The sequence below is a fragment of the Anopheles arabiensis genome, chromosome 3, assembly GCF_016920715.1.
Source record: "Anopheles arabiensis isolate DONGOLA chromosome 3, AaraD3, whole genome shotgun sequence".
NCBI classification, from domain to species: Eukaryota; Metazoa; Arthropoda; class Insecta; order Diptera; family Culicidae; genus Anopheles; species Anopheles arabiensis.
The window spans coordinates 75,100,933-75,123,880 of NC_053518.1; the positions used below are offsets into that span (position 1 = coordinate 75,100,933).

At 42.8% G+C, this 22,948-nt stretch overlaps 2 protein-coding genes across 3 annotated transcripts in view; one reads left to right on the forward strand and one right to left on the reverse strand.

The window, feature by feature from the left end:
* Positions 1–373: 373 nt before the first annotated feature.
* The window catches only part of LOC120900168 (GDP-Man:Man(3)GlcNAc(2)-PP-Dol alpha-1,2-mannosyltransferase), a 33,418-nt gene continuing 10,843 nt past the window's right edge, over positions 374–22,948 (forward strand). Inside the window, exons 1-4 of one of the 2 annotated variants that reach the window (XM_040306815.1) lie at positions 374–589; positions 742–2,194; positions 2,269–2,385; positions 21,242–21,345. In XM_040306815.1, the coding sequence (XP_040162749.1) occupies positions 570–589; positions 742–2,158 (1,437 nt within the window). In that variant the 5' untranslated portion in view covers positions 374–569 and the 3' untranslated portion in view covers positions 2,159–2,194; positions 2,269–2,385; positions 21,242–21,345. Of the gene's footprint in view, positions 590–741; positions 2,195–2,268; positions 2,386–21,241; positions 21,346–22,948 lie in introns of those variants that run through there. The other variant, XM_040306814.1, reaches the window with a different exon arrangement.
* Positions 12,688–22,034, reverse strand: LOC120901186. Its single transcript, XM_040308895.1, has 10 exons — positions 21,708–22,034; positions 20,789–21,653; positions 19,277–20,188; positions 18,368–19,201; positions 17,652–18,301; positions 15,537–15,650; positions 15,173–15,327; positions 14,355–14,605; positions 13,328–13,518; positions 12,688–13,235 (listed from the first exon to the last, which is right to left on the reverse strand). Exons 1-10 carry the CDS (start codon positions 21,964–21,966, stop codon positions 12,832–12,834), a joined length of 4,635 nt encoding a protein of 1,544 aa, XP_040164829.1. The 5' UTR covers positions 21,967–22,034; the 3' UTR covers positions 12,688–12,831.

The window sequence follows — 22,948 nt, forward strand, 5'->3', positions numbered from 1 at the left end:
TTCTACTGTATAGCTAGTTGCAAAAGTAATTTTGCTTTATACGGGTGGTTTTAGTCATCAAATTATTTATTTAATAGGATTCTAACCGAAAGTTAATATTTTGAATCGTTTTAAATGATTTTTATAGTTTGATCAAAAAGAAATTTATTTTGTTTTTGACAATGTATGTGTCAAATTAGTACAATTTGTTGTCAAATTAAGTAAACTGCGTATTACTGCATCCTTGTATAAGAGGTAGCGCGTTTCTCGGGGACTGCCTGTATTGTGGAGATGAGTGTTCATTTTTGCTACTTGGGTGCCCAAAAAGTTGTAACTAACGCGGGTATGCGTTTTTTTCTCGCACCAATGGACTGTCGTCGATTCTAGCAACCGTTCTTGCTCACCGACTGTCATGTGGCGTCAGGCACGCAGCTCCCACGTAGAACATTCCGCGTCATTGCTGCAAGCGATCGAAACCAGGTGCGATGTGTGGTGCGATTCAGTGTTAAAATAAACATCAGCCAAAAGTGTTGAGGACAGCACATCAATTGCTTGTGGCCGTAATCGAACTCTCGTTGTTCGGCTCAGCAATGTTCTGCTGGTGCAGCTTGTAAGTATAGTGGGGCAGTTTCACTTATCTAGGTTTAGCTCAAGCGTTGGAGAAGGGAGGTGGGGAGAGAAGGGACCATTAGCTTTAACAAACCCAGCAACCGCTTCCTCCATCACACGGCTTCATGCTTTCCCTTCCCCTTCGCTTTGCAGCGTCTACGTCCTGTTCTTTCTGGGCTCATTCTTGGCAATCGGCCTGCTGACGGTGTGTTTGCTGTTGCGACAGCTCATAAAATTCCAACGCCGGAAGCGGACCGATCCGTCCGTCAAGCATGTAGCATTCTTCCACCCGTACTGCAATGCGGGCGGTGGCGGCGAACGGGTCCTGTGGTGCGCCATCCGGGCGCTGCTGACCCGGTACGAAAACATCAAACTGTTCGTCTACACCGGCGACACGGATGCGAAGCCGGCCGACATACTAGCCAAGGCGGAGCGTAGCTTCAACCTCAAGCTGGCGGCGGATCGCATCACCTTCGTGTACCTCAGCAAGCGCTGCTGGGTGGAAGCGTCCAAATACCCGCACTTCACACTGCTCGGGCAAAGCTTGGGCTCGATTGTGCTCGCGTTTGAGGCGCTGCTCAAGCTGCAGCCGGACGTGTTCATCGACACGATGGGGTACGCATTCACGTATCCGGTGTTTAGCTACTTCGGTGGGTGCAAGATTGGCTGCTACACGCACTATCCCACCATCAGCACCGACATGCTGCGGCGCGTCCAGTCGCAGACGCAATCGTTCAACAATCGAGGCTATGTGGCGAAGAACCCGTTTGCCACGTGGCTGAAGATCGTGTACTATCGGCTGTTTTCGCGCATTTACGGCTGGGTCGGGCGGTGCGCCGACACGGTGATGGTAAACTCGTCCTGGACCGAGAACCACATCATCTCGCTGTGGGATGTGCCGTACAAGACGCACCGCGTCTATCCGCCGTGCGAGGTGTCGCAGCTGAAGCGGCTAGAATCGCTGACGGACGAGCGGGACGAGCAGATCATCATCCTGTCCGTCGGCCAGTACCGGCCGGAGAAGGACCATCCGCTGCAGCTGCAGGCAATGTACGAGCTGCGCACGCTGCTCAACAACGACGAGGCGCTGTGGAACCGGCTGAAGCTGCTGATCGTCGGCTCGTGCCGGGACGAGGAGGACCGGGTGCGGGTGAAAAACATGCAGGATCTGGCGAAGCATCTGTCGCTGGAAAACGCGGTCGAGTTCCGGGTGAACGTGCCGTACCGGGAGCTGCTCGAGTGCTACCAGCGGGCCACGATCGGGCTGCACTGCATGTGGAACGAGCACTTCGGCATCAGCGTGGTGGACTGTATGGCGGCCGGGCTGATCATGGTCGCGAACCGCTCCGGCGGACCGCTGATGGACATTGTCGAAACGTCCGAGGGCAGCCAGAACGGCTACCTGGCGTTCGATGCGTACGATTATGCGCGCTGCATCGCCAACATACTGTACAACACGCCGGAGTACAATGCGCGCATCCGGGAGGCGGCCCGCGCCTCGGTCGAACGGTTTTCCGAGAAGGAGTTCGAGAACGGATTTCTGCGTGCGATTTCACCAATCATGGATTGAAGCTTCGCACAGCACCGTTGTACCCCAAAGCTCAAGGTTAGTAATCGTAATCCGCCTGTTTGGTGTTTTGCTTTTTGTATCTCATTTTATCACGTTCCCTCTGTTTCTAGAACCTCTGTATACACAACGAAGGACTTTCGGAGTTAGCTTTAATTGCTCTGTTGCATCGTTTCTTCATCTACATTGTAAAAATGTTAGCAGCAACGAGATCGACCAGCGTACATGTGGTGAGCGAAAGTAATATCTATGTGCAATCAATTTTGGCGACCGCGCACAATCTTGTTATTATTATTTTTGAATTTATTTGATTTATATTGTTCTTTAACCGTGCAAAAGATGTGATATGTAGTATATTTTGGAAGTACTGGTATAATTTCAGCGTTACAATATTCAGATTAGTCCTTCGAAATGTCAGCGAAAGCCTTAAGCTTATAATATTTGATAATTTTTCTGCATGCTCGAAATATGATAGATCCGGACACACGAAATTAAGCTTAACATTGAAGCTATATGGTCAGACCTTGAAGTATTTTTTGTGGATATTTGAAGGACAAGCCGAGTCCCTTCTGGCAGCATTGGTTAACGATTTTTCGATAAATACCTACCTGCATTTTGAGCAGGGTAAGATGTTCAAGCAGTTATTACTGCAATAACTTTCCTTCTTTCATCATTCTGTTCTCTCAGTTCTGTTCAAGGTTATTTTTAACCTTTCGTTTCGTTTACATTATGCAGCCCTTTGCCTACCCGTGAACCCATGTACTCTATGGATAGTGAGCGTACAATTCGAATTACAATTCGAACAAAAATAATTCATGTTTTTTATGTGTGCGTTTGTAACCAGCACTGAAGCGTCGTGATTATTTACGATCGTTGACCATAATTTTTGGTATGGGATATTCCACTCCTTTACACTCGATAATGTGTTTCCCATCGCTTTTTTTCTACGATGTTCAAGGCAATACTTCGTTCCTTGATGTCTACGTAATGAGAAATGAACAATGTGTTCGTAGCTATGTGTAGCTTTGTTCAGTAGGGTTCTAAGTTTTAGTACTATTGGTATGGGGAGCCACTGAACCACTGTCTCCACATCAATGATAGAACATTCGAAGACATATGCTCTTCGTGCTCAAGGCAATGTTTTTCGAGAATATTTATTACATTCACCTGAACATGTCCATGGACATGGCGATGTGCCTAAACGTAAAAATCCTTTTTTTTTTAATTCTTTCTACATCCATTTAAAAGTGATATACCATGCTCATTTCTAGAATAGTAGCCGTACTAAATCCTTCATCATTAAGGTTTAGGATGTACCGTTCTTACGTGTAACGTTCTTTATCGCTTGTGTCATTTATTTATCTGATTTTTAACAGCAGTTTATTTGTCCGTTTTTTCCGTTCCGTAGAAGTATTCTAATCGCTTTTCACCATTGGTGTCGCCAGAGATATCTTTTTTCTGTTCTCTTTCCGTTGATGATTCGTTCACTAGTTATCTTGTGTCGAACGCAATGTGTTTTATTTATTGAAAGTCTTTCAATTCATGAACCTCTTTCTTTAGCGCAAATATCTCACTATGTTCTTCGTTACTGGATTCTAGTTTTACGCTACATGCATTTATCTTCGCTCCACTTGAGGCAGGAATGGGTAGAGAGATAAATCAAAACTCTTTAAATAAGGAGTCGATAGATGTAGTCGTTGTAAGTTAACCTAGTGCTGCAATCAAGTGTGGAATGATTGTAACATATTTGACGGGTTTTAAAGACATACTTAGAATTATTATTAATTAGGTTACTGGATACCGGTAGCCCAACGCCTTTTATAATTCAAAACTTCTTGCTACAGGAAGCGAAAATCGCGTAAAAGGCGTAAACCTTATCACATTAAACATACTTATATTAATATTACTAGTTACGCGTGACTGCGTCTGATTGGTGAATGTAGTAGTTTTCGAAGTTTGAGCAATCTAGGTATCCTGCCGGTACGCATCGGAAGAGTAAGAAGTAATTTGTCCGCTTCCATATGTACAATACGTGCAGATTGTAGCGTACATTGCATACTTAAATAACAACACGTTCAAGTAGCGCGTTCATCTCCCGATCCATGCATTTCGAGATTTAAGACAAAGCTTTTTTGTTGTACGACATTCGAGTGTTTGATGGGTTTTAAAGAGATATTTGGAATTATTATTAATAAGGTTACTGATACATGATTTTTGTTCTTAACGAAATTGGACAAATTGGATCGTCTTGCGCTTTCGTTTGAATAATCAGGCTCTGATACTCGGTACAATGTTTACCTCGACCCATTGTTTCACGTAGCGACTAACGCGCACATCCTGGTTTGCCAAATAACACTTAACTGTTCGCGATGTGTGCTTTGAGTCGTTATCATGCTGAAAGATGTAATGCTCTTCGCTTCCGAATGTTTCTCGAGCGTATGGCTACATCTTACGACTAATTCTGTGTTTCTGTACTAAGAATTATTATTAATTAGGTTATTGGATACCGGTTGGTTTTCGAAGTTTGAGCAATCAAGGTAACCTGCCTCCTGCCGATACGCCTCGGAAGAGTAAGAAATCTCCTCTGATACTCGGTACAATGTTTACCTCGACCTATTGTTTCATGTAGCGACTATTTCTCTCCGGTTAGATTTTGTGTTTTACTTTCGCTTTCTGTTTTCTGTCAGTTATGCTGACGTGTATTCTAATTAGTCGGTTGCGCGTCCGTCTCAACACGCAACGCACACGAAATGCACGTCTTGGCCCAAGCTATTGCGCAGCTATCCCAAGCACACACATACACGTCGTTCGTAGGAATTTCGTCAACAGCAAATTCCCAGTCGCATACACCTTTATCCTCCAATATCACGTTCTCCCGTTTCTTTTCTTATCCGCGTTTTAAAATCTGTCAGCCACGCAGCAAAATCCACTGAGCCATCTGCACAAAACGCCTCTGTACGCGACGGGTGGTTCAACAATACTATATTTGGACATCACTCTTCAGGTATAATTCTTAGAGCACGAGGGTGGAGTTTTCGGATGTTTCCTGAATATCACTGATGTTTCAGGTAGAGGACAAACACAACTGAATTAATTACACATTTCACTTAGTTTTGCAAATCGAGACTTGACCGACAAAGACTTAACAGCACCACTTCACAACTGCACGTACTGTGCGTAACTGTGATTTTAACTGTCTCCGACTGTCTGTAGCATCTGTCAATGTGTTTTAAACTATCATGCAGTTGTTTTAATCTTTCTACTAGTAGTTCTATTTTTGTTTCATTATTCATCATATTAGTTTATAAATTAAGAGTTATGCAGTACCTTGGAGTTCTCGTAGATGGTGTCCTGTCCGGTGTCCGGTGTGATCCACTGTCCCTAGGTTCAGGGATGTCTTCTCTCACCTCCCTGTCGGACAGTGAGCCCGTTTGAAGGTTATTATGTGCAGCTTTCGCTGCTTTTGTCTTACGTCGTTCCGTTAAAGTCAATAGTTACAGTTGATCCATCATAAGGTGTGTTTCAATAAGGATCATATGCATCTGCATCGATTTGGTTATGTTTTTACCTTTCGAGGCACGTTTAATTAGTCGCATGGTAACCTTATGCAGCCTTTTACGCTCTGCCTCTTCATGCAGCATAGCCGTCATGTGGTGTAGCTCGTTCCACTTGTTTTCCATAATGATGATATGTCTTTTCTGTCGTTCCCGTATTTATAGCACTTTTGTCACCTCACTTTTAAATGTTTTTGTTATACTTATTTCTTTTTCTGGTGATTCACTTTTTCGTAGTTTTTCTGCTTTTGGTTTAACCTTTTCACTCCTCTATATGGCTGTTTATTTCCATGTTTTTACTTTCGCTGTCATTTGCAGTCGCAACCACAGTGCTCCATAACAAATGAGCTCTCACTAGTAAACCTTGCACTTCGTCCAGCGTGATGGACAGGTTTTTTGATTCAATGAAAATAGTTACTCCTATTTCATGCAATTCTGCTTTTATATATTCCCTAATGCATGGCCTATCGATGCGTGCCTTGATCATGTGCAACATCCAGTTTATGGTTTGTACTAGCTCGAATTCAATTGTGTCATCCATCCTAATTGTCTATATATTTTCATTTTACACTTTTCTGCTCGCTTTAACTCGTTTTATTGTCTTTTACTTTGGCAGCGATAAAATTTTTAGTGCTCTATCGTGAGCCTGTTTTGATAAAAACTTGTATATAGCCTTTAACACTTTACACACGATTATAACTGAGAGTAAAATTATGAGGATGTTTATTTTAGCATCTTGTGATAAATGCTGTTCCGTGTGTATGTTTTGAGTTTGTATAATTGTTAGATCCTCATTGCCTTTTATTTTCGTTTACGGCTTGGCATTACCACTGCCCATTATTATATTGTAATCACTGTCTGCTCTTTTATATCACTTGTCACTAACTTACTGTACTAGTGGCACTAGTGCCGACGCGATCTTAATAATTTCTACTGGCGAAGTCATTGTTCGTGTAATGTTATCTTGATTTTTTTTTTCGTGAAACTGGATGAGTTCCGTTAATTCACAGTAGATTTTCCTACTGCTTCGTACCAGATTATTTAATTCCTCTTCCCTTATTTTCCCTTCAAGTCTGACAAGGTCGATCTGTAATTTTTCGTACCCGTCGCTAATTTGTTTTTTAATGATTCTAAGCTGACACGACCTAAAAGTTTTTGCAATATCTTTCAGCCGGTCTTTAATGGTTTCTAGGTTTGAAATATGTTCAGTTAGTGAAGATGCCATGAAATAATTTGACTACTTTTTTTTTCTTTAGTTATCTATAATTTCATTTATTGCGAGAGCCTTAACGTTTTCAACTGTGGCTGCCGCAGTATCTAAACCTCCTTTTCTCGGTGTAGCCCTCTTACAGAAAATGACGCTTTCTGTAGACGCAAGAATCTTTGAAAGGGTTACCTTCTCGTGTTGATTGAACATCCATTGCACGAACTGCAGTGCTTTCCTGTAGTTACTGCGTGCTGCTTGCTGTTGTTTTTTGATATTTGCTCGCATCTCGTCGGGGCTGTTTTCTGCGTCTGGTTTCGCTGTCGCTTCCATCTTGCAGATGCTGCCTCGGCTTTGAAGGGGAGCCTTAACGATTTCAACTGTGGCTGCCGCAGTATCTAAAGCTCCTTTTCTCGGTGTAGCTCTTACAGAAAATGACGCTTTCCGTAGACGCAAGAATCTTTGAAAGGGTTACCTTCTCGTGTTGATTGAACATCCTTTGCACGAACTGCAGTGCTTTCCTGTAGTTACTGCGTGCTGCTTGCTGTTGTTTTTTGATATTTGCTCGCATCTCGTCGGGGCTGTTTTCTGCGTCTGGTTTCGCTGTCGCTTCCATCTTGCAGATGCTGCCTCGGCTTTGAAGGGGAGCCTTAACGATTTCAACTGTGGCTGCCGCAGTATCTAAACCTCCTTTTCTCGGTGTAGCCCTCTTACAGAAAATGACGCTTTCCGTAGACGCAAGAATCTTTGAAAGGGTTACCTTCTCGTGTTCATTGAACATCCATTGCACGAACTGCAGTGCTTTCCTGTAGTTACTGCGTGCTGCTTGCTGTTGTTTTTTGATGTTTGCTCGCATCTTGTCGGGGCTGTTTTCTGCGTCTGGTTTCGCTGTCGCTTCCTTCTTGCAGATGCTGCCTCGGCTTTGAAGGGGTTGTGTTTGTTCTTTTGCTTTGCTGCGTTGATTCTTCCGGCTGGGCGCTGATGCTTCGCTTCCTGTGCTGCTCGGGTTGGAATGCGCACTTTTCACTCACTCACTTGGTATTTATACCTTTTTATTTTGGCAGTGACAAAACTTTGATGGCTTGTTTGTGTGCCTGTGCTATAACCATTTTGTACAATGTTTTAAATAACTTAACCACACAAATGATGACCATAAGCGCCAGAATCAAATTTAGTTTCAGTTCGTGGTCTTCGTGTTGCTCAGTGCGATCGATCCATGACAAATTGGATCGTCTTGCGCATTCGTTTGGATAATCAGGCTCTGATACTCGGTACAATGTTTACCTCGACCTATTGTTTCATGTAGCGACTATTTCTCTCCGGTTAGATTTTGTGTTTTACTTTCGCTTTCTGTTTTCTGTCAGTTATGCTGACGTGTATTCTAATTAGTCGGTTGCGCGTCCGTCTCAACACGCAACGCACACGAAATGCACGTCTTGGCCCAAGCTATTGCGCAGCTATCCCAAGCACACACATACACGTCGTTGGTAGGAATTTCGTCAACAGCAAATTCCGAGTCGCATACACCTTTATCCTCCAATATCACGTTCTCCCGTTTCTTTTCTTATCCGCGTTTTAAAATCTGTCAGCCACGCAGCAAAATCCACTGAGCCATCTGCACAAAACGCCTCAATTCCCTCTTCCACGTCCCTAAAGGAGTAGGGCTGCTGCACTATGCTCGGCTCTTCCTTAGGTGCTGCAATGCTAGCTGCCGCTTCAGATTTTTCATCCACATCATGATATTGATCCATAGTAGAAACATCCGCGCTGGACATTTCTTCACTTTCTACTAGTAATCTAGCCATTTCTTCTGTGGTTCCCGTTGAGGGCAACCCTTTTTGCTGGCACCTTTTCGCTAGGCCAGTCTTCGTGAATTCTTCACACAGATCAAGAATGCGCTGTTCCAGCTCATCCATTTTTGATCGGTCAACTTGTTTTGCCAAAATCAATCGGTCACAGGAACACTTTCCTTCACTTTGACTGATTCCGCTCACCTCACACTCACAGCCAAATCGAGTTAAGTCAATCGGTCACAGGATCACTTTTCCTTCACTTTAACTGACTTTCAGTCCACTGAACCGAAATTTGAGTCTAACTCTGATCACTAAATCAATTAGTCATGGGATCACTTTTCCCTCACTTTAATTGATTTTCTTAGATCAATCTACTCAACGTTGTAATCACTTTTGTCTGGATGTTCATCCCACAAGCTACACGTAAAACCACTGTTGTCTAGATGTTCATCCCACAACTACACGTAAAACCACTGTTGTCTGGATGTTCATCCCACTTCTGACATCAAATGTGGAGTTTTTTATTCGATTTAAGACAAATAACTCTTTATTGATGACTTCAGTTCACAACATGTTAATCGCTTCGCGGTCCGAATTCAACTCCCCGCGCTTAACCCGCGCTCCCGATTTTAACGCTGCTCTCTCGCAACTCGTTCCTAGTTCGTTCTCGTTCTCCTGATCTCGCTACCGTTATTTCTCTCTCCCTACCACTAGCGCTTTTCCTTTCTTACATATATTAACCCTAAATTTAAACTAGATTTTAACGAGTTTTTACCCAAAATTGAAGTCAAGTGCTTCCGACGTCATTATTGCGTCTTTGTTTGTTATTCTTTTTTTGTCTGAACAATACCGACTCCACAGCCGATACCAATTATTTACTCACCATAATTACATAATCTGATTTCTAATAAGCCTTTAGGCTCAATGTCTTTATAAAATATAAAAACATTTACGAAAGTGCAGTGCGTTACAATATTTCACACGCCTTTCATCCCTTCGGTGTGTACACAAGTGAGGTCAGCACCGAACAGTGGTAAGGCCACATAGTGGTCACCACAACTTATGCCAATCCTCTCATGTCGTCCACTGAAAGTAGGAATAGCACAAATGGCAACGACGTCTGCACTACAACAGACGCATTCACTAGTATGGGTGTCATTGCGTCTTCGTATAGCACGCGAAATTCTTGATAAGTCGCGTTTTCACTTTGATGATCACTTGCTGATAAGCTTTTGAACAACCGTTGATATGATATGATCCAGAAACTGTACATTTGCATCTTCCACCGCCCTTTGATAAACTCTCAACCATGTGTTGGATAATTCACTTTCTTCGTCAGCGGATTCACGCGAAATTCTTGATAAGTCGCGTTTTCACTTTGACGATCACTTGCTGATATGCTTTTGAACAACCGTTGATATGATATGATCCAGAAACTGTACATTTGCATCTTACACAGCCCTTTGATAAATTCTCAACCATGTGTTGGATAATTCACTTTCTTCGTCAGCGGATTTTTGCGAAGCGTCCCTTCTTCCACTTACTTCGTCGTTTACTATTTGTCACATATGATCAGTTTGAGTCCATTTCCTCGAAATGCGCTTCTGCTGCATGTCCCTCATCTGACTTGCTCCTTGCAGATTTTTTAAAGATGTGGCCAAATTTGTTACCCTTCCAACACTTAGGACCTTGCATCCTTTACATGATAGTAATATTGCGGTTCTTAAAATAAAATTATTCTACCTCTCGCAGCATTACTGTCTTTCGCGAGGTTCACGGCCTCTACTGTTTCATCTGCTTTGGAAATAGGCTCCACAGCGTCCCACAGATCCTCGATCTCTAGAAAGATTTCCTACAAATTTCCACGTTGATCGTTGACCGACTAGTCGTTCGATATCGGTGCTCGATTCCCAACCAATTTGATACGTTAATAATTATACCAGTACCATTCCAAAATTATATACAACCGAAATAATCTCCTTAATTTCAGCACGTTTAATATATTAATCTGAAAAAAACAACATGTATATTAATATTAAAACCAAGTTCAGTTTCGCTTCTTCTCAATATCAAAGCTCCTGTACGACACTTCATGTGAGTGTTTTACGTATTAAATCTTAAAAATAATTATTTCGGTCGCCAAAAGATTGCACATCGGTCTAAGCTGAATAGAATTGCCGGTTACATTTTCATTAAGAACAGTTTTTTTTAATATACACGATGCCTGCCTTTAGTGCTGTTACAGTATATAAGCTTTAATACCACATATCGGGGTTTTCCGAGTTTGGCGTCACGTTTTGCTATCGCCTCGTATGACGAGCGAATTAGCTGGACGTATCCACTATAATCATTTGAAAAGCGTCCGAGACGCTTACACAACGTTCCCGATGATGCCCCTTCTATTAATACAGAAGATTTAAGCAACGGGTCGTTCTTCTCTGCACTTGGCGTTGAAGACATAGCCCGGGGTTGGAATGCGACTGCTTGAGCAGCAGTGTCTTCGCGGTCGATCGGTTTTCCGACTGATTTCGCCAGGCCGACGGGTTTCCTATTCTGAGTGCGCGGAGGTACGTCGTCTGGGTTCGCAACCGGTTCTTTTGCACGGATCGTGCGTGGGCGGGGGTTCGCTTTAGGATTCATAGCGGGGGGTTTGACTACTAGTCGAGGAACCGATTTTCAACTGAATCTGATTAAAAATGATGGTTTTATTTTACCGGCGATATAATATAGTCTCCCCTCTAGCATAAGACGGTAAACTAGACTTTTATTTGGAGCGTTCGTGCTCTATAATCAACCAAAAGTAAATTGTAAATTTAAAAATGTAAAATTACATTTCTGTCGAATTAGGTGAAGTCTAATTAGGCCGAATTAGGCTAGTCGAATTAGGTGAAGTCAATTGGTGTTATAAAGTGAAATTTATTGTATAGTGTTTTATTTAATTGTATAGAATTCGCGCAGGTTTAAAACTAAAATTTTGAACTGTAATCTATAATAAATATTTAAAAACGATAATTAAAAAGTTTTTTTTGTTATGAAATGTATGATATCACAAGAATGGTTGATTTTATTTTTAGTGAATGAGTCCTTAATTTTAACTTAATCGAATCGTTCAAATGATCATCATACCCGTCAACACTACATGGTGTATCCAGCAGTGTTTGGTGCGGAAGATATCTTCGTGCTTTTGTAAGCTGTTTGAATAATGTAAGCTGTTTGAATGAATAATAAAAAAAGTATTTATTAATTTCTTTTTACACGGTTCATGTCAATTTGGAACAGCTTCCTATTGATGATGAGAATGTCATTCCAAACCGAATGATCCCAACATGGGATTAAACATTACGATGTTTTAAGTCATTCAGCCATGAGTTGGCCGAGTGAGACTGGAGCAGTGTATATGTTTTCCGTTTCGTCGCGTGGAGAGAGGAGAAGGGAGGTAAAACAATGATAATGGCATATTTGTCACTTCATGAATCGGTGTGAGCAGCAGTTTGCAGAAAGGTCCTCAATTATTTTTTATACGAACTTCTTACCATTATTTCATTATGGGTATGTGTATACTCTAAAAATCGTGAGACTGTCAAAGGATTAATCAGGCTCGTTTATAGGAATGATAGTCAATAATCCGATACAAGTAACACCTGCGTTAGTTTGCATCTTTTCTGTCTTTTTCCTCCCCTAAAATTGATTCCTCATTCAAGAGATTTTAATACATTGTTATCTTCACCTACCTCCTGGCACCTGGTCTCACTGGCGAAACCCTCTTACCTGCGTTAGAGAGGAATATTTCTAGAAAAAGTATAGTTGGAACACGGATAATAGGTCAAAGTATATATTTTATCCCAAATTCAATTTCTTTGAAGTTTAGAAGTTTTTATTTTTATTTTTTTATTCAATATTTGAATATTTTCGTGAATTTTATCATTCACGTCACGCAATGTCATCTTTGTATTGAACTGTAATTTCTCAACAACACGGATAAACGGTTTCCCACTCTACAGAAGTTGACAAGAGTTATGCAGAATGGCGTTTTATTTTCGCTCTCTTTTTTCCTCTCTCTCTCTCTCTCTCTCTCTCTCTCTCTCTCACACACACACACACACACACACACACACACTCATTCACTCATTCTTCCAAATTGTCCAAAATCCAGTCGATGTAATTTTCCACACGAGTGTATACACCAGGAGCAGTTTCCTTACCGCATGTTCTCAACCCGTACGACACCACGCCGTACTGTACGAAACGTGCGTTGACAGCGACCGTCTTGAGCGGTCCACCGGAATCACCGCTACAGTTGTCGGTCCGATTCGCTCCGATCGCACACATCTGATCGCTATTGACGGTGACGTATTTGTCCTTCCTTTGCAGCAGCTGCTGGCACACGTCATTTGGAAGCTCTCTGAGCAGTCCTACTTGTAGTACGTCTGACCTTGTATTGTTTTCCGTCAATCCCCAGCCGGAAACGTAATAGATTTCCTTTACTGTGCGCATTTCCGGCGACACTGGCAAGCAGATCGGCATCACATCTGCACTTGGTTGGTAGAATAGAATAGGCCGTACCGCGGATGAACCGGGGTTTAGAAAATTCTGCGATGTGTCAGCTGTTTTTGCTACTTACTTTCGTTATAGGACGCCTCCGATGCAAGTCGAATCAGCGCAATATCGTTCACCTTATGTCGCGCACTGTAGTCTTTGTGTTTGATCGTTCGCTCCACGGCAATGTCCTGGGGTGGCAAAGCGCACCGCTCCCCTCGCTTGTCACAGTCGATATCGCTCTGCAGATCGAACTCGCCCAAACGTACCGAGATTCTGGTGTTAAAAAAATAAATTAAAAAAGAGATAATGTAAAAATGCAAACCTGCGCTTGCTGCGTTGTGCAAAAGGCACCTCGATCGTCGATTATCCGGACGGTACGGGACCGAAATATGTAACTGGCTGCCGGTTAATCGATTTTCAAGGACAATGGATGGTCCAACAAATGTCAGACTCTCATAAAAAATAATAAAAAAATAATTTAACAACATGACCATCATTGAAAATGTTCGCCACCATTGAACAGCTGTCAGATTCATGCGCACAGTTAATTCCCGTCGTCCCGGATAATCGACGTTCTACTGTATTGTCTTATAAAAGTTGTAACAGACGTTGTATCTCTTAGTACAGTCGTCAGCTCACACGACTTAACAACATGCCCGTCGTGGGTTCAAGCCCCATTAACCGTGCTGTTATAAAAACTGTTAAGAGCCGTCATCTCGATATCAAAGAGCCCGCACTTTGCCGATCGCTGGGATTAGTAATTTAAAGAAAAAAATACAACCGGCGTTGAAAATAATTAAACAAAATCGTTTTCATCTCGGTCGGCTTCCGCTTTTGTGCACTGTGCAGCGTTAGTTATGTAGAGATCATGAACGGTTTGTCAAACATATGAATCGTCTGAAGTCGTCTAATCAGGAGAATAGATACAGGATTTACTAGAGATGTAGGGAAGTAGTGTTTTCATGTAAAACCGTCCATAGAAGAGGGGTTGTGCGATAACAGATTGTCTAAGGATGACACGGGACCGTCATCAGTTTCGGAAGCTCCTGGAGCAGGTACAAACGGCGTTTATAGTGCCGGCGGATAAACAATGCATATGCTTTACTTACATAGCTTTTCTCGAAAAGCAATGGGCTGCAGTCAGTACGTAGCGCTTGTTGATCAACGTACCGCCACAAACGAAGTCAAGTTCCGTGTCTTGCAGCAGTGCCATCCAGGGATACTGGAACAGTATGGCGTCTATGCCGTTGGCAATCTTTTCCTCGATGTACGGACCGCACTTTTCTAGATCGAGCAGCGTCAGGTTGCGCTTACGATGGTTGTTGCTGTCCGCTTCCTGCTGACAGCACACCTTGAACAACTGTTGGTAATAGAAAATGTTTTAAAATCCATTCAATTTCTTTTATTTCTTTGGCATGTTTAAACCTAATAATAACACTTGGCTGGAACGTCTCGTAAACACCAAACGAAGAAAATCCTTGTACCGTGAAAAGATATTGAGCAGACTCCATAACAGTTCCTTTCCCACGATTTATTGATCAATTTCCATGATTTTTTGGTGCGTTCCCACGATTTTTTGATCGTATCCCATAGATTTTTGGTTGGTTCCCATAATTTATTGGTATTTTCCGATTGGATATTAATACAATTGGACCAAAAAATACTGGGAAACGACCAAAAAATCGTGGGAACGCACCAAAACAATATGGGAACCCACCAAAAATTTATGGGAACCATCCAATAAATCGTGGGAAACCCCGTATTTAACCTGCTGGCACAATGTTCCTACATCGGTCTTGGAACTGTAGTAGTTTAGGGGACCTTGAAACGTTTAAAATTAACGGACTCTTCCCTCGTTTTGCTTGAAAAAATCGAACACGAGATTGTGCAGGTTTGGACCGCTGCGCGTTTGCTTGTGCATACTTACAAATTTTCCGTTGTTACTTTCACGGTGGCACAACTTGTCGCGAAAATCGTGCTTCAAGCTGTCGGACCATTTCTTGGGATCGGTGTGGTGTGGTCCGAAATGTGCACACTCATTTATGTCTATGCAGGATTCACCGCCTTTACACTGCTTGTACTCTGCGCGGAGTTTAAGAACAGTGGCGTTAAACAAATACAAATAAACACACACGCACACACACACACACACACACACACACACACACACACACACACACACACACACACACACACACACACACACACACACACACACACACACACACACACACACACGCACACACGCACACAAATATCCTTTCGTTGGAATTACAGTAACTTATACTTACGCGCCACTACGATCTGACAGCATGCGACAATCAGCAGTGCGACTGCCACTACTCCTACCATGGCTGATGCCATATTGTTACGAATCTTCACAGCTGAACCCATAATAGGAAATTATCGCGCTTCGGGCTCTAATTTCGGTAGGTGCAAATATGCTACCGGTTCAGTCACACGTTAACGTTGGTGCGTTGTCCCCAGAGCACGCACTGACAACTCACTTATCGCGCGCCCGTACACACGACGAACCCGGCACGACTGATGAGGCGCGTGCCAAATGCATGCCAATTTAAGAGTTCCCAGCAGCGCTCACCCATCAACCAATGTGCGGACCTGCCTCCTGTCTTTGTCTTCGCCGCGTTGCCGGTTGGCTTAGCAGAGCCTGCTGTGCACGAGCCTTCACCTTGAACGTTATCGCGTATAATAACGAACCAAAATCTCTCAAAAATCCGGTTAGTGTTGCGGTTTCCCAGTTTGCAATAAAAAAAAAACTAAATTGATGCTGAAACCAGCATGCTAAATGCAGGATGGTTCTGAGAAAGGGAAAGAAGTGCCGCATACGGCCCGCGTGCCTTACTGTGCCCGATCACTGCGCTGCTACACACGATCCTCGGCACCGTATGTGCGAGTTGCTTTCTTCGGTAGGTCACAATCGCGAAGGTGTGTCCGTGAACTGAAGATGTTAAAATGTTGAATAAAAACGAGTTTTTGCACCAAACGTGACGTCTTCTACGTGTGTGTCTGTATTTTTTCCCTAATCTGATACAACCACGCACCATAGTCGAAAAAGACGAAGTTCTATTCAAATGGAAAACGATCTGTGCTAAATTTATACGGGGAACCCCAACAAACAGGAATCGACGAGGTTATCAGCGGTGTGTTTTTTATTGTTTTATTTCTTTCTTTTGTAGAGAGTAAGACATTCTCATGCAATCAATCGCTTACGGTGCCTAATTCCGATAGCTTGAGACCATTAGTTTTCATCACTTTTGAATTTGTTGCAATATTTTAATACCCAAAATCCAACTTTACTCCAGCGAGCTGTGTAGTGCAGGAGGGTATGGAAGGCACACCTTCCCTGCATTAAGTTACTCTCTCCATCAATATAGCCCTACAATTGTTTCTAAAAAAACCTCTGTTTAACTTATGCATGTTTCAAGATTAACGAATCACTATCTTTTGTGTTAGAATAATTTTGCAATTATTCGTATCATAATTGTTTTGCGCTTTGGTTCTTGGCTCTTTTCACTGTCAAATTGTGGCGTTACAAACAGTTCGGCTTTTTCCACTGTGTCTCGTGGAAACGATTCGCAAGTGCTACGTTATGACAGTGATGATGATTGCAAACGCTGCAAACGTGAACATTTTAGATACTTATGAATTATTAGAATCTTTTATAAATCTTTAAGTATGCATGAATCTTCAAAGGTTCTTGAATGTGAACAGCTTCATGAACATTTGTAGGTTCGATTCGAGGTTTGAATTATTCATCATTGAATGAATTCTTCAAAAAATATTCATTGAAAGCCCTTTACAGGCTTTTGCGAGTCAATTAACAACATTTTGCTACTATTATCATTTCAAAACGCTTTATTTTTTATTATTTTTTTATTCAGCAAGAACGGTTTCGGTCGTATTGTGTATTGCTTGAACACGATTTGAACTCTCGATCACGCGAGGCGCAAGTCCCCCGTGACATCCTTTTTATTATTATCAGGAACTATTTTTCTGTTGCGAATAATACATGTTTAACTGCCTATAAAAAACGGCTTGTATCGTTTTTTTTCGTGGTTCATTGTTCGATTTTAAATTTAAAATAAAGCTTCTTCCGAAGCCCGAATCTCCCAACACTAGAGCTGGGTGTATTTTAAACTGCCTATTGCCTGCAGCGAGGATCACCAGTTGAAAAGATTAAGACGAGATCTCTCCCACTATCCCGTGATTATAAGTATGTAGTATATACGGCCTACTCCGTCTCATGGACCGTATATATGTATAGAGAGGGTGTGTTCTGTGTGATATTGTTAGAAAGTACAAGACACAGGCAAATTATCATAACGTTACCTAAAGGCGTTTCCTATTTCCTTATAAAATATGGGCGAAATGTTTCTATTTCTTACTAAAAATAAGTTCCTTTCGCAGATCAGACGCGAAACTTGCCGGCTGTTCCATTGCTTCTAGTATCCAATCCAAATAAGTGTCTGTATTTAGGTAAACTGCGGGAAAATAAATACTGCAAACTCTTGGCCCGTTGATGACGAATCCACGCAGAAAGTGTTTTTCACTTGAGTGCAGTGTTTGCAGGGAGTGAAGTGTAATACCAGCGAATACACCGACACATTCATCAAGCTCCGTTCGTTTGATCATCACACAATGCTGCGTACTATCTATGGTGAAGCTCACCTTCAAGCCTTGCCACCGCGTTTGACATTCCAGCGGATCTAAATACCTTTCATTAATGGTAATGATTTTATAGTCAGCAAAAGCTGAGGATATGTTATAAGAGGCCATTACTAGGCTCGATGTATCATAACTACGGATCGAATCCATAATCGGCAGGCAGATGGGCCTCACATTCGGCCGAGACGTATCTACAGCAGTTGCAAGCTGAGCCAACGCAATATTGTTATCATGATTGGTTCGGTTATAGTGCGGGTGAAAGATGATCTTCTGAGTGGCAACTCGTTGCGAAGGAAGACCACACAATGCCGAGTTATTGGCCCTAGCGCACTCTGTCCGATCTGTATCAAGCCCGAATACTATAACATTTCTGAAAGTAGAGAAGAATCTTCGCTTAGGATCTTCAGCGCAAGTCAAACCACACAACCGTACTTACTCTGCTGTAGCGTCGCTGAAGCAATATGCTGGACCTACAACATATCGGTCGCTAATGAGTGTCACCGTACATTTGGTGTCATTGAAAAACGGTGCATTGGAGTAGAGGGCTCCCCTCCATGGAATTGGATAGAAGTTCGATGATTCTCCGCAGGTGGTAAAGTTAAACAACTCCCGCTTGGGTGCTTGCTTAACGGACCTCAAATTCACTCGTTTATTTCTCATTGTGCTGGGGAAGGAAGTTTGACGCTCTTTTTCCCGCATGTTCTCTACCACCCAATCAAGATCCGCTAACATAATCCTGTTAAACAAGTAGGGCCCATAAATCAAGTTCTGGAACATATTTGGATCATTGGCGTCCATTCCGTACAGAAAGTAGCGCATTCGTCTATCGTACCACACGCTCGTCTGGAACGGTGTGCCCAGGAAGGAAAATAATGATGTTTGTCGAAACTTTTCTGCCTCGATTGCGCAAGTGATGTTCTCATCCAAGGTGATGAATTCACGTTCAAGTAGTAATCGTTGCTGGCAAATCAGGTGATCGACCATCTTCAGTTTTTTGCTGTCAACGTAAAGCAGGTTTCTGCTAGACGATATAAATACTTCTGTGGGTGTTTGCCGATGCAGTTGATGCATGAAGGGCAAGCAGATGGGTCTAATGGATGGATTCCTCAGATTGGCAGGCTCGAGCAGCTCTATTAGTGCAAATATCTGGCTTGGATGATCAGCAGGAGGGATGATAATGTTTTTTATTTCTACCTTCTGTTGTCCGCACAAGTCAAGGGAACACTCGGTCACAATATCCAGATTATAACTACCTAGACTAAGTATTCTCCTAGAAAATAAACAAAACAGAAAATGCGAAGCTCAATGAGCATTAGACTTTACCGCTGCACGCAAAGTCACTTACCAAGTTGCATTGTTCTCTACTATACGCTTCGGGGCCAATGCGTACCATTCGCTTATGAGCACTACAATATCTGTTTCCGAAATGGTTTTATCCGTAACATTTTCTGCCGATTCCAGTTCCCCGACCCACGGTGTGACCGTCGGTGCTCCCAAATTTTGGATACTTATACCGGGTATACCACAGGTATACATATCGAAAAGGTGCAATTTTTCCTTTCCGGGCTGCTGCTGCAACATGCTCCATTCCGACTCGAGCGTTTGTTGCGTGGTGTTAGCATTTGAAGTTGTCAACCCATCCACTGACTCTAAGCTATTGTACCGCATGTTGTACAGTATCCAGTCGATGTATGGTTCCACATTGTTGTAAATTGGTGGTACCAGTGCATTACAGGTCAGCCCAAGTAGCTCGAATCCTCGTAGAAAGTACTGCTCCTTGCCGTCAAACATCTTCACTTCCTGGAGCGGTGCTCCCGCCCCAATTGGTTTGCAATTTTCTTCGTCCCGTTGGTTTGCTATTTCTGCACAGAGTCGTTTGTTTTCCAGCTCCAACACAATGTTCTGCTCGGCGTACTTTTTCATACACTCGACGGACTCTAGATAGTGAATGGGAATGTTTTTGTAGGAATCATCTTCCATTGAAACCGTTGCGACGTGTAGGTTTGCCTTTGCGTTCGTTCGTAGCTCGGACGTTACAGGCACGCAGATGGGCTGCACATGCGGCTGACTGGTGTCGGCTGGGGTCAGCAACTCGATTAGTGCGATATTGTCCGCCGTATTGTTCGTACCGAACTTTGGATGCACAATGATCTTTTGAATTCGGCGTTCTTGTAAAGGATAGGGGCATAGTGAGGGATGATCGGAATAAACGCATTGCTCCTTCGCATTAATAAGGTAACCTAGCAAAACGATATAACTTTGGTGGGAAAACAAACCAAGATTGAGCAATTAGGGATAGTGATGGGAAAAAGAATTTTTTGTCCGGATTGATTCCGGCTAGCTCCGAAGCTTTCTGGAATCGATTCCGGTTAGTAGGTCCAGAATAGTCTACTCTGGAATTGGGATCAGCTCCGGAATCGAAATCGGCTCCGAAATCAGAATCGGCTTTGAAATCGGAGTCGGTTTTGGCCATAAGAATAGGCGTTGTTCAATGATGCTACGTATTGATTGCCGTAAAGAATCCAAATCTACTTATAAACAATCCATTCTCACGGAGATTCCCGGATTGATTTCACTTCTGAAACTTTTTGTCAATTTAAGAACTGATTCTCATTCCGGAGTAAGTTTCAATGCTGAAATTAATTCTGATTCAGTTTCCGGAGCAAATTGCCTATCCCAGGTCGATCCCGATTCCCGAGTCAACTCCGGAATAAGCTCCAGAATCGGCTCGGGAGTCAACTCAGGAAACTGCTCCGGAATCGATTACAGCATCGAAATCGGTCCCGGAGTTGATTCCGATATCGATCTTCCACCTACTAATTGATGATACCTTTCGCAACAATGAAGCAATACTTACTCAACCCCGTCGTTTTCGAAACAATGTGCAGGTCCAACAGCATACCATTCACTTATCAGTGTAATAGCACACCATGGATCAGAATCAGTTGGTGGTCTGACAAGCCCAAGCCAGGGTATCGTCCATCGTGATACACCATCCGGATAAACGATAAATTGTTTTACGCCGCACGTTTTAAAATTGAACAGCCGCAGTTTTTCCTCGTAATCAATGTCCAGCACATCGCTGTCGTAGGACAGCACGCGCTGATCAATGTGCGGCTTAATCCATTCCAGGTACATGGCCACATCGGTATAGGCAGTGTACTTGAGCGGATCACACAATCCTGTATTTCCGCGCAACGGAGTGAACGATACCAGTCCCCTGACGTACCATTTGCCACCGATTTCAAAGAACATGCCACCGCCGCTATCTCCATTGCATGCACTCACACCCTTCTGTCCTTTCCCGCAGAACATGTCCGTTGTTAGATGAGTGCCAAACACCGAGCGATCGCTTGCGATGCACGTCAATGCATCCACCACACCAACCAAGGCCTGCTTCAGCTGCTGCGACACAACGTCCTGCTCATTTAAGCCGAATCCAACGATCGTGCCATTTTTGCCCACGATCAGATCCTGGTTACTGTCCATTGTCCACAGACAGACGGGCTGGACGTACTTGGTCATTGTGATGTTAGTCCTGAGCTTTATCAGCGCAATGTCGTGGATGATGCTGTTGCTGCTGAACCCGGGATGTACTATGATATCCCGTACATCGTGTATCTGCGTGTACTCACTTGCCTTTTCAAGATGGTTTTGTCCCACGTGTACTAACACGCGGGTTGCAGAAATCACACCGCCAGCCGTATACACGCAATGGGATGCTGGTAAAATGAAGGTTTAAAATAACGTCTAGCACATTGCGCATTATTACCTACCGGTGAGAATAGTGTTGTGATCAAGGATGGATCCACCGCATTCGTATTCATTGTGTTCCTTATTTCGATAGAAGATCGCTGCATGCCACGGCCAGTGACCGGCCTTCGCGTCTACACCGTTATGGATGAGGTAAATTGACTTCACCTTACGTCTACCGCACGTTAAATGATTCTCTTCTTGTGCATCCGCGACACTACGCGAAACTAGACACAGAAACACAAACAATAAAGGAAACCGTTTAACAGAACAACACATCATAAGGCAATCTAACACACACAAAAAGCTTTCGGAGCGTTAGTTAACTTAAGACACCAGACTGCACTATGCCGTAGCGAGGTAGTTAGTAAGCTCTTTTATCGAAGATCGGTGGAAAATCATTGGAGAATAAAGAAATAAAGTTCATCGTTAGGCTCTTTGGATGAATGGATTTTGGAAGAAAAAAAAAACAACCCCCAAACTGGTTTCAAATCGTAGCGAAAAATTCCTGTTTACGAATCTTTATCGTGTACATTAAAATCAGTTATGCAAATTATGGTACATTCGCATAAAAAGCGTACAAAACCGGTACGATCGTTTGTGTATGATAGCGCGAGTAAGTTTATTTCGAATAGGGATGATGTGAACGCTTTGCGTTCCAGAACACAATTCATTTTATTTATCATACTGTAACCTTTTCTAATCATTGTAACAATCTGGTGATCAGGAAATATGAATAAAAACACAGGTATAGAATGTTAGAACATTTATTTGTTTTATATATCGAACAATTGCTTGATCTGTGTGCAGTATCCATCCTTGATCACAAGTTAAATGAAGAATTCTAAACCAGAGAAAGATTGAGAAGCAGTTTTACTTGTGAGCGGTGTGTGGGTTTCTTTTCTCGGAGCTCTCTCGAGATTTCGGGGCCCCATGCGATCGCTTAGTTTGCTGACTGCCTAATTCGCCCCTGTCAGCATACAGTACAAGGTGGCAGCATGGAAGGGAAACATTTTGTAGATGTCATAAAATTCAAACCAGATTTTTGTTATCTGCGAAAATGATGTCTTTTTCTTATTATTTGGCACCACACAACAGTTGTCGATCAAGGCTGGCTTGCGTCGAATTGCATCGGGTGGCATCGGAACATCGGAGCATAGATAGAAAGCTCTAATTGCATGCGAGTGATCTTTTTTCAACATAGACGATTCTTTGTAGTATTGGGCGTGTTTTAGTTGTTAAGCGGACTTATAACACAATGGAA

Bases quoted from the DNA above. Each gene is read 5' to 3' on its own strand.
- LOC120901186 (XM_040308895.1), bottom strand. From the start codon at position 21,966: ATGATGTGTTGTTCTGTTAAACGGTTTCCTTTATTGTTTGTGTTTCTG. The intron at 14,606-15,172 runs GTAAGTATGCAC...TATTACCAACAG, and splicing joins AAAGTAACAACGGAAAATTT to TTGTTCAAGGTGTGCTGTCA. The intron at 13,236-13,327 runs GTAAGTAGCAAA...AACCAAGTGCAG, and splicing joins GGAGGCGTCCTATAACGAAA to ATGTGATGCCGATCTGCTTG.